We start from the raw sequence: 12,052 nt of genomic DNA, 5'->3' as shown, positions 1-12,052 counted from the left end.
CACATTTCCACATTAAGTGTTAACTCTAAAGCTTTGGACCTCATACAACATTTTCCTTTCCTCCAGAATAGGGGGTTTATGTGTTCCACAACACCTCTGCCCCACCAGAGCGTCTGCCCTAGCCCCGGTACAACTACAGAGAGTGGGGCACAGGCAGTTAAGAGGAAGAGGCACCTCCAGTCCCTCTCTTGAGAATCCCTAACACTCTACTATAAAGGTGCTGTGATTCTGGAGTAAATAAAATCACTGATGGGCCACGTGTGTTTCACACTATGTGTGTGTGTGTGTGTGTATATATATATATATATATATATATATATATATATATACACACACACACACATACACACACATAGTGTAAATATATATATATTCAGTGTCCTTGCCTGGTTATTATTCTAATGTTGTATATATACTTTAAAAAATATACATATAGATATAAACTATATACAGCATTAAAATAATAACCAGGCAAGAACACCAAGTATTCAATGCAATGTACAAAGCTGTTCTTTCTTCTACTTCCGGACCAGTTATAACAAAACAAATGCCCTAATAAACATGAAAAGTTTGACATAAAGCTCATTTTTCCATTAACAACTCAGTACAAAAAAAAAAAATGGTGTTCAGATCATGTGTTTCAGCAAAATTAAATGGTTTTTTTCCTCAGCTCTTTAGATATATATAAATGGGAAGGATTTAGCTCCTTGGAAATATCTACCATCTGCTGTTATTCAATTCTTTTTTCTTCTGGTACAGTATAGCATGGTACATAAGCTTTTGAAATAAACATCTGGCAGGTCAGAATTACTAACAATTTTGCATAGAAAGGGCTTTTCTGCTAACATTTTTACTTCCTTTTTTATTTTTCCTTTTTGGTGTAACCTGTCTGACAACCAATGTAATTCCAAAATCTTGCTTCTACTCAGTCACTCTCTCTCTCCTAAACCAGGGCAAGAATAGACAATAAGAACAACTGCTCTATAGCCTCTAAAGAATAATACTCTTTAGAACCCAAGAGCCCATTCTATTTGTCTAAATAGTCTACGTCTGATCCTTTAGTCAACGTTTGCTCTAAAGCCAGATCTCACAGTGAAGTGGAGATTATAGAATACACTTCAAATATCATGATCTTAGAGACCAAGATAACTTTAATGTCAACTAGAGGCCTACAAATACTCGCTTTTGAATTCCGGTGTTTATAATAAAAAACATCTTTTTAAAAAAAAATCCCACTTTTATCCTAATGCAGTCCTTTTGTGAGCCTATAAATGCACACTTAGAGAAGACCAAACATAATCTGATAAGAGCTATTAACAAGAGCTTATGTTTTACTGATTTTAAAAATCTTTCCCATAAACACCACATATAGCATTTTTATAAGTATTCTAGCTATGTTTTATAAATATTTTAGTACATATTTCATAGAAAATTTCTTTTCTCTTTTATTGAAAGGCAGAAAATCTTTCTACTCTATAAAGGGCCATACTCAGAGTTTTAAGTTTTAAATAGCAACTCAAAGAACCAGTTTCTATGTTAAATAACATTACATGTATTCTTTGACATCTGAGGACCTACATGATCTGGTTTTTAACTTTTAGTAAATTAGGTAAGTAGATCTAATGAACTCATCCAAAAGAAAGATAGCAGAAAGTAGCCGGTCCTTCCCTTATCTGGCTTATCGTAGCTAAGAAGCAGTGGCTGGGCATGGGGTCAGACTTGGACTGCCAGCTCTAGGAAGTTCCTGACTCACTGCTCAGAGGCCCTGCCAAGACAGGACCAGAAGTTCTGAAAGGGTTGCACCATGTAGGAAAATCCCACTCTTCCCAAGAAGGGTATGCTCAGCTCCTCAGGCTCCTCCTCACCCTCGGCCAACAAACCCATAGCTGGTAGAAATGAGAGTATGGGAGAGCTTGCACTTTGGAGTGTGCTCCGAGTTAAGGGCTTCCCTCCCCTGCTTGTGGACGGCCTGCCATAACCACCACTATGAGTCACAGAGCTGACTACGAATTCAAAAGTCATGGAGGCCTCTCTGCGATTCAGACTGGAGCCTATGACATCCATTATTTTCCCACTGACTTCTAAAATAGCAGGGGGTCAAATAGGAAATTAATTTGTAAATATCAAAATAGACATGTTGGCCAGAAAATATCAACTGCAAAACTGGGGGATACTTGTAAAAATCAGGATTAAATAGAAGTGTTTACTAAAAATTTAAAAAATATATAATTACCTTGTCATCCTGAAAATCACAAGTCAGCAAGCACAAAAAAAAACAAATGGAGAAAACAACAAACCCTTAGTTCCATAAATAAATTCCATCTTGAGTCCTCATCAAAACAGATAAAAGCTAACTGTGAAAACAACCAAGTTTGTTTCTCCTAAAACTCTGTATATAAATTACTACCCATGGAACTGGCATGAAGTGGACATTAATATATATTTATGTAATGGCAACTCTTAATTCTCAGGAACAGACTCTTGAAATTCTTTTGAGTTGTTTTGATTTTTCTAATTATAAAGTATTTGTGAGGGTATGAGGAAGATGAACCTCCTGTTAATGTATTATGGTAAAACTCTTATCCCAGGTCTGTGAGAGTTAACAGTAACAGCTTGGTAGGAGGTCATTTGTCCAAGTGAAGCCTCCCGCAACACTTGTGGAGGTGGAGCACGTAAACTAGATGTGGCTGGCTGGGCTGGATCATCACCTGGCTCACGGGATATCACTTACCATTGCTTGCAAAGGAGTTGTGAAATGATGTGTCTCTTGACTAGAAACGGGGTGGGATAAACAGCCCTGGGTTTGAAAGGGCTTAGTCAGTGTCCTGGGCCTTTCTCTTAAGAGAAAACAAGCTGATGCTATGTGTAGGCTTGGAGCCTGGAGAGCCCCTAGGGACCTTGGTTAGACAGGGCCAGCCCATTAGGCACTGGAGATAAGTTGTCACATGGAGTATGTGAGCTGGGTAGGTGAGAGTGTGTGGTACCAGAGCTATGTGCTCTTGTGAGCTGGATTGTTTTTATGCCCCTTGGTTCATTTTTCTTTTTCTTTCTATTGACTTTTACTAAAGTTTCTTGTTAGAATAGCAGTTCATCACAGGGAACCAGAGAAAGGAATTCTAATTTTGGACTCTGTTCCAGCTAGCATGCAGAGGGAGACTTGTTTCTTGAGGCCCAATCCCAGGTGTGAGTTCTCGTTATCAAAATACAAATTTTAGGGCTTCCCTGGTGGCGCAGTGGTTGAGAGTCTGCCTGCCGATGTAGGAGACGCGGGTTCGTGCCCCGGTCCGGGAGGATCCCACGTGCCGCGGAGCGGCTGGGCCCGTGGGCCATGGCCGCTGGGCCTGCGCGTCCGGAGCCTGTGCTCCGCAACGGGAGACGCCACGGCAGTGAGAGGCCCGCGTACCGCAAAAAAAAAAAAAAAAATACAAATTTTATGTGCCAGGTTTGGTATCTTAACCACATGTAGAACTGCCATTTCTTTTTTTCTTTTCTTTTCTTTTCTTTTAGAATTTGGAGGCTTTAATCTTCTTTTATTTTTATTTATTTATTTTTGGCTGTGTTGGGTCTTCGTTGCTGCACACGGGCTTTCTCTAATTGCAGCGAGCAGGGGCTACTCCTCGTTGCGGTGTGCGGGCTTCTCATTGCGGTGGCTTCTCTTGTTGTGGAGCTCGGGCTCTAGGTGTGCAGGCTTAGTAGTTGTGGCACACGGGATTAGTTGCTCCGCGGCATGTGGGGTCTTCCTGGACCAGGGCTCGAATCCATGTCCCCTGCATTGGCAGGCGGATTCTTAACCACTGGGCCACCAGGGAAGCCACGGAACTACCATTTCTAAGAGAAGTGCTCTCAGATCTTTCAGGCATCCTATTCATTATATGTTATAGTCTTTTAAAAATTGAATTATATTGACATACAATATCAGTTTCATTTGTACAACATAGTGATTTGATATTTTTATACATTATGAAATGATCATCAGGATAAGTCTAGTTACCATCTGTCACCATACAGAGTTATCACAATATCATTGACTATATTCCCTATGATGTACATTACAGCCCTGTGACTTATTTATTTTATAACTGGAAGTTTGTAACTCTGAATCCCCTTTATCTATGTCACCCAACCCTCTAACCCCCTCCCTTCTGGCAAACACTAGTTTCTTCTATCTATGAGTCTGTTTCTGTTTTGTTTTTTAGATTCCACACATACTAAGTGAAATCATATGGTATGTGTCATTCTCTGTCTTATAGTCATTTTTTATGTGGCAGGTCATGCAGCTGGGATACTTGATTGCCTAATTCTTGGTAACACTTTGCTTCATGAACATGGGCAGGGACATAAACCAGGTTTTAAGATGATTATTCAGATTCCCCCTGATGTCAAATGACTAAAAGGTCCATTTCTCACCAACACATGGCAGTTGGATCTCAAGTTATCTGAGGTCAGGGAAGGTGTTCAAAGGGCCATCTATATGCTTCAGCCTGGGTCCCTTCTGTGGAATCACTAAACACAGCCCCTCCTAGCTGGGACAATTCCCACCATTAAACAGAACTTCTTGAAGTGAGCAGAAATCATCTCCATGTCACTTCTACTCACTGATCTCATTTCTAACCTTTTCATGTGTTGTCTTTCCAGTTAAACAAGCTATTTTCAACAAATAATTTAAAATTGTTTTTAATGCCTTCCCACAGCAAGACAACTTATGGATTTTTGTATTTAACAGAATTGTATTTTTGATCAAAATTTACCATGACCAGATTACTAAAAAACGATTAATTTTAAAAGCCCTTTGCTCATGAGTGAGCGGTGAAACTTTGAAGAGCATTTGGGATATCATTTGCTTCTTGTTCACTCCAGTTGGTATTTGCAACAGTTTTAAAACAACATTGAGATTTTTCCCCCCAAATGATGATATCCTCAATTAGACTAAAAATGCTCTTAAATGTTTGCTTTGTTATAAATTGGAGGGAAAGGGTAGGAAGACAGGGGCCAGTCCCCAAACACCCACCTGAGCTACTTGCTCATGCTTACCTTGGGTTGGATGGCCTCTTTCTGGCTCACCAGTTGAGACCTCAAGATGAGGACTTCCTCCTTGCGGACATCGAGCTCCTCACTCACAGAAGTCAGCTGCTCCATGAGGACACGGTAGGCCGGTGCACCTGGAGCGGTCACCTCGGGGGCACCTTTCTCACTAAGGGCCTTGCGTAATTCATTCAGCTCATTTTTCAGTTTTTTGTTTTCTGATTCTAGTTCTTGACGCTGTATGAAGAGACAAAGAATAGTTCATCACTGTCATCCTCAACTTTACACTGGAATACTCATCCTTCCCTAAGATAGTAGAAGAATTCTGCTGGAAAAGATCGCCAGAGCTCCCCTAGTGAATGGCTCCCCTGGTTCTACTGGGAACTCTGCTCTGAAAATTAAGAAAGTCAGCGTCAAGTGGAATTGAGCAAGGTGAATGGTAGTTTGCTTCATCAACCTAAATTCCAGAATCAAATTTATTCCAGGCCGCCCAGGGTGTGGTCACAGGCCTGAAGAGAATGCTGACTCCTAAAGGGTGAGTTTACCTCAGTACTAAGAAGCCCAGGTTTTCTTTATGGGTAAATACAAGCACAAATATGAAGGTCCACATGGTCAGGTTATTTCCAATGAATGGTTCAGAGAGCAGATCCCTGAAGTGTTGAGTAGTACCCTCTTATTTCTTTTGTAAAGGAGAGGGGAAAGACCACTGAAATTTTAGGCTTTTAACTTCTAATTTAAAAATTACATAGCATTTAAACTAATAAACTTCTCTAATAACAACAAACAATATATTTTTGAGACTTCTTTCCTGTCTGACATGCTTGTGAAGCTGCTGGCAGAAGCCTTGAGAAGCAGGAGGAGAGGATGGGTGACCTCTTCCTTCAGTCATCTAGATGGACAGACACATCCTTTACCATCTCTATACTTTCACATACTACCAGCCATCCTCCCATCACCAGTTAGTGCTGCCCTTTGTAGGCTCTGCTCAAACAATGGCGGTGGAACCCAGAATACAGATCTGACGCTAAACTCTATTTACTGACCCTAAAATACAAATGTCATAGGATACTGGTGGGGAAATAGTGAAGCAGATGGGCATTTAAAAGCACCATGCTGATTGATTTAGCACATGACATTAAGGCTTTATGATAGTGGAAGTGAGACACTTCCATACAAAGATAAAATATTTTACCATTTCTTCCAGAGAAGCAGTCTTAGGTTTATAGCACCATATTAGACCTTTCAACATGTTATAGTAAGACTATTTAAAGTCCTTTTTTTCCCCTAGTTTAAGAATTTATAACACTTTCTTTCATGAATTAGTCCATTCAAATGTGAAAATGACTTCTCCTTCCTATCCCCAGTCTCCTACCAACTGGTAATCAGATTCATATTGCTATTTCTGAAAACGTATGAATGTCTTTACTTCGACACCTAAGCTCTGATGCCATGTTTCCCAAACTTTAATGTGCATCAGAATCACCTGGAGGACTGATGGCTTGGTGCCACCCCCATGGTTTCTGATTCAATAGGTTTGGTGTGAGGCCCATACATTTGCATTTCCATCAAATTACCAGGTCATCAGGTCACGTTGATGCAGATGGCCCAGGGACCACATTTCGAGAAACACTGAGCTAATACTTGGGAACTGTCTTTCTCTACAAACACATAATTTCAGTGGGGTTTGATGGTTAGAGCATGAGCTTTGGAGCTAGAGATACCAATGTTCAAATTCCATTCCTGTCGGTTTCTAGTGGGGTCATCTTAGGGAAGTTACTTATACTTCTTAGTGTCAATTGCTTCATCTATAAAATAGGAATTAAAATGCTCACTTGCAGGATTGTTGTTAAAAATTAAGGCTGATGTGTAAAGTGCTTGTATTTTAAAATGATGAAGATAATGACAGCAGCCAACATTTCTTGGGCCCTTATGATGTGCTAGGCACTATTCTAAGCAGTTTAACATGAATTACTTCATATAATCCTCATGACAGTCCTATAAGATACATATTATCATTATTCCCGCTTTATAGATGAGAAAACCAAGGCACAGAAAGGAGAATTTGCACAGTCATATAGTGGCAGATCTAGCATTTGAACCCAGGCAGTCTGTCACCTGGGTCCATGTCCTTCACTACCTTCTACAGCCTCAAATGGCAGCTACTGCTCCTGGTTCCTGCTTAGACTGAACTCTAGCTTATATGAAAGAGAATTTTAAAAAGGGAATGACACAGGGCTACAACTAATGCCTGAATAAGCCTGAAGCTAGGGCCTCAGGTACACCCTTAAGGATGTTCTCTGAGAGAAAGAAGCTCTGAGCAGGTCTCTTGCCACAAGATATTCAAAGTCTTGGGCTGAAACTTCCCATTACCTTGAGTGACTCATATTCCAGTTCTGCACCTCTAATTTGTGGTCTTTCTTCTTCCTAGGGAAACACACAAAGTTAAAAACTTTTTAAGTAAGTAGTTATATTTTAATTGTCACATTTTTACTCTTAGAACATTTCCTAGCTCAGCAGAAAAGAGTGAGGAGAGTTAAGCCCTCACTACTTGAACCAAAACCTACTTGGTTAAAGTTAAAGTACTTCTGGGCTGAGTTGCCGTCAGAGAAGAGACTGCAGAACTCGGTTTGCCATGGCCCTAGGGTGGGAGAGCACTACGCACCTTTGCCTTACTTCGGAGCACCTGCTCCTCCTTGCGGTCCAGCTCATCCTGCATCACCTGCTTCTCCTGCTCCAGCTCTGTGACCCGCTTCTGGAGCTTGAGGAACAATGACATGTCCAGAGGCACCTTCTTCTCGCTTGGCTCCTAAACCCCGGAAATCAGAAGATGGTCAAGATGGTTCGGAAGATGTGCAAGCCAATGCGAAAATGATGAATACTTCAACAGAGAAACAGGCAAGCTTATAGGAGAAATATAAATGGCCAAAGAATATACAACTAACACATCCAACCAGCTAATAAATGGAGAAACGCGAATTAAACAACAGCGAGGTACCACTTTCCCCCTATCATATTGGCAAAGACTAATAAGATTAATAAGGCCATGTGTTAGTAACAGTGTCTTATAAGATATTGGTGGAAGTTATAAGTAGGTCCTTTGGAAGGGCAAGTTAGCTGTATTTATTAAAATCTAAGTCTGCATATTCTTTAACATAGGACAAATATAGCAATATATGTTTAAGAATTAATCCTACATAAATACACAAGTACACAAAAATATATGGGGAAAGATGTTCACTGTAATATTTTTTGTAATTGCAAAAAACTAAAAAGAACTCAAATGTTGGTCAATAGGAGAGTTGCTTAAATAAATTATGGTATAGCCAAACTATGAAGTATTTTATAGCTGTTAAAAATAATGAAGTAGATCTACACGAGTAGGTAAATATGTTCTAGATAAAAGTATTAAGTGAAATGAACAAGTTGCAGGATAGTATCTCATTTTTCTTAAAAAAAAACAAAACCCAATACACGTGACTTTTAAGTATACTTAGCACATGGCATACGAATATCTAGAAGGCCATCGAGGTTACCTTAGAGAATGGGAGGTACTGTGGGAAAGTTTCATTTTCTACTTCACACATTTCTATATTTGAATTGTTTACAATGAGCATGTACTACTTTTGTAATTAGAAAAAATGATTTTTGAAAAGGTGAGATGCTAGCATAAATATATTGAGGTCAGAGAGAAAACTAAAAAACCAAAATATATACAGCCCTTAATAAACTGAAAGATAACCTAGTAGCATTTAAAAGCATGTCAGTTGGTTCTAAAACAGTCACAGGGAGAACAAGTAGGATAAAGATACACTAACTAAAGCTAAGCAAAAGGAAATAATTAACCCCTAACCACCATCATAGAAATTCTGGAGGCTCCATAATGGTTTCACTTTCTTTACTTTGGGTTTGAATTTTTAATGAGGTAAGAAGAGAAAGAATTGTATCATTAGATTTTATAGAGAGGATAAAGAGCCTCTTTTTGTTAGAAAGAGAATGGTAACAACAACTTATTTATTTAATTAAATGATCAAAGTATAATTCTTAACTGATTAACAAATCTTATAATTCCAATAGTCAATTTTTTAAAACATGTTTTTTCCTCATATAAAAGCAAAATAAGTTTAGGAAATAAGAAAAGTACAAAGAAGAGAACTGTAAGCATAATCTCATATCCAGAGAAAACCCACAATTTTTGTCTGGTCTTTTTAAAAATAAATTTAAAGAACTGGAATACTACTTTCATTATAATTTTGTACTGTCTTTAAAACTTAGCATATTACAGTCGTTTTCCAAATTTATAATAGGATACTTGAAAGCACAATTTTTAATGGCTGTATTAACATATGTACCATCATTTGCTTAGCTATTACCTAACTGGTAACCACTGGGGTTATTTCTAACTTTTTGCTATTGAAATATACTAAAATAAACAACCTAGTATATAAATATCTAAACATTAATGTTTTTAAGTCTGTTAAATTGGTTGAGCCTGTTTATACTTCCATCAGCAACCACCAACTTGCCTGGAACAGCAATGACTGTTATCATTAAAAAAAATTGGCTCAGCTGGTAGACCAATAGTTTTATTTCATTATTGTTTTAATTTATATTTCTTTGTCTTTTGATGAGGGTGAATAATTTTTATATTCATGAGCAGTCTTTGATCTTTTGTGAATTCTTGGTAGTGCTAAGTTCAGTATTATTCCAGTTCTAAAAAAACACCTAAGAAGAATCAACTAAACTAAGAAGTGGGGCATTTATAGGTCGTCAGGGTCATTTATCTACAAACTAGTTAGACCTGGTCTTTTTCTTTCTGTCCACTTAAAATAAATAAATAAATAAATAAATAAATAAATATTTATATATTTATTTATTTTTGACTGTGTTGGGTCTTCGTTGCTGTGTGGGGGCTTTCTCTAGTTGCAGCAAGCAGGGGCTACTCTTTGCTGTGGTGCATGGGCTTTTCATTGTGCTGGGCTTTCTTCTTGTGGAGCATAGGCTCTAGGTGCACAGGCTTCAGTAGTTGTGGCATACGGGCTCAGTGGCATGTGGGATCTTCCCGGACCAGAGCTCAAACCCGTGTCCCCTGCATTGGCAGGCGGATTCTTAATCACTGTACCACCAGGGAAGTCCATCTGTCCACTTTTGCACTGCTCAGAGTAACAAAAAGTTTAGGTATATGACCTTCACCATAAAGCCTGTCCTGCCTTAGTAGAACAGAGGTAACATCTTCCCTGAACATGAAATTACTACAGAATTTCATTCATACAAAAATTCATTTCTATACATCCCACAAATACTTATATTTTAGCTTATTTATAATGTAAACATTCTATCTTATGTATTTTAATGTTTGTTCCTCTATTAATGGTGTATGTATCCCCGAAAAGTTTTAACTATTTAATCCTTTTCTCACACTATGATAGAAGCCTTCGTTCTATGAATGAATATAATATTTCATCATTGTACCTACAGATAGGAACATTTGACAACTGCAAAAATTGAGGCATAATGATTAGTAATTAAGAGAGCTCCAAATGGTGCCCATTCTCATCCCTAATGACATGTATAATCAAAGAGATATTGTCCTCTCTATACCACGTAAGCAAGAAGGAAGCTTGGGCCATCTGGCTCAGGGAAGTGTCTGGGGTTTTGTTTTGCTTTCTTTCCTTCGTTAGGACTTTGTCATCTAGGGCTTTTCCAAGAAAGTGAAGCTTTAAAACTAACCTAAAAAATAGCAACAGTCTCTCATTAGAGGAAAATCAGGAAGATAACAGAGTTTGTTCACAAAATTACCATGACAGGCCTGGCAGTCATTTTGGAATTACTGCTGACAACAGCTGAGAAAGTTATGGTGACGTTTTCCCTGGATTTGACAAGGTATGAGAAAGCTTGACAGCAGTAGCAGAACTGAGATAATTAGTTAATGGCTACTAAGAAAGGGGCATTACAGAGCGTGGAGAAGCAATGGTTCCAAAAAAATAACCCCAAACCACGAAGATGCTGGAAGTGTGGGAGGGCTGCAAGGCAAGTGGAGCTGGCAAGTGAGTTCTTCAGAGAGAAACAGCAATGGAGGTGTCATTGTGTCTTGTCAACAACCAATCACAGGTTTCTGATTTGTGACTAGAGAGACATTAATCTTTTATTTTTACATCAAATTTTGCTATTATTACATGACTAAGGTCGGAATTCTATGTTTCAAAACAATTTATCTGGGCCTCCCTGGTGGCGCAGTGGTTGAGAATCCGCCTGCTGACGCAGTGAACGCGGGTTCGTGCCCCAGTCCGGGAAGATCCCACATGCCGCGGAGAGGCTGGGCCCCGTGAGCCATGGCCGCTGAGCCTGCGCTCCGCAACGGGAGAGGCCACAACAGTGAGAGACCCGCGTACCGCAAAAAAAAAAAAAAAATTTATCTATTTTAATTTAAAAAAATCAATTCATAAACAAGAGTGATCCCATTATTTTCCTGGCACTGGATTCTAAAAGAGCTACTTGGGAATATTACACATAGGAGTTGAAAGTTTTCCTTTAGTTTGAAAGGGGCAATTTGTAAACCTGGCCATTACAGAGGTAGTTGCAGGAAGAAAGGCAAACCTGCAAGTCATAAGTAATTCGAAGTACAAAGTTATGTCCTGCACTATTTCCCTTCTGATAATCAATCTCTCTTTTTCTATTACTAGTTGTGTATATTTCCATCTTTCTGATCCTGGCCACACCCAGTCAGAATTGTAGGGTGGTCACTGGAAGCCTGTTTATTAGAGCAAAAACCTTTGTTTATTGAACACTTACTATGTATCAACACTGCTGCAAGTGTTTTATAAAAATTAACTCATTTAATCTTCAAAATATCACTATAAAGTAAGATAATAATAGCATTGCCACTTCACAGATGAGGAAACTGAAACACAGAGAGATTGAGGCTAAGGTTATGCACTCAGTCCCAAGGAGGAGAGTTACTACAGTCTGTCCCATAGTAAAGACAGCATTAACCAAAGCCAGCCACAACTCAGATGCATGCACTTAGTCACAA

The 12,052-nt window shown here is 38.9% G+C and overlaps 1 protein-coding gene across 1 annotated transcript in view; it reads right to left on the bottom strand.

The window, feature by feature from the left end:
• MYO5A (myosin VA) overlaps positions 1 to 12,052 on the bottom strand; it is a 201,027-nt gene that overhangs the window by 34,193 nt on the left and 154,782 nt on the right. Inside the window, exons 26-28 of the mRNA XM_059056163.2 lie at positions 7,685 to 7,828; positions 7,393 to 7,446; positions 5,032 to 5,259 (exon numbers count right to left, since the gene is read on the bottom strand). Coding sequence (XP_058912146.1) covers positions 5,032 to 5,259; positions 7,393 to 7,446; positions 7,685 to 7,828 — 426 coding nt within the window. The remainder of the gene's footprint in view (positions 1 to 5,031; positions 5,260 to 7,392; positions 7,447 to 7,684; positions 7,829 to 12,052) is intronic.

This window comes from Kogia breviceps, chromosome 3, assembly GCF_026419965.1.
Source record: "Kogia breviceps isolate mKogBre1 chromosome 3, mKogBre1 haplotype 1, whole genome shotgun sequence".
Lineage (NCBI taxonomy): Eukaryota > Metazoa > Chordata > Mammalia > Artiodactyla > Physeteridae > Kogia > Kogia breviceps.
Note: the sequence above shows the minus strand (reverse complement) of the source record. Positions and strands in the feature narration are given on the sequence as shown.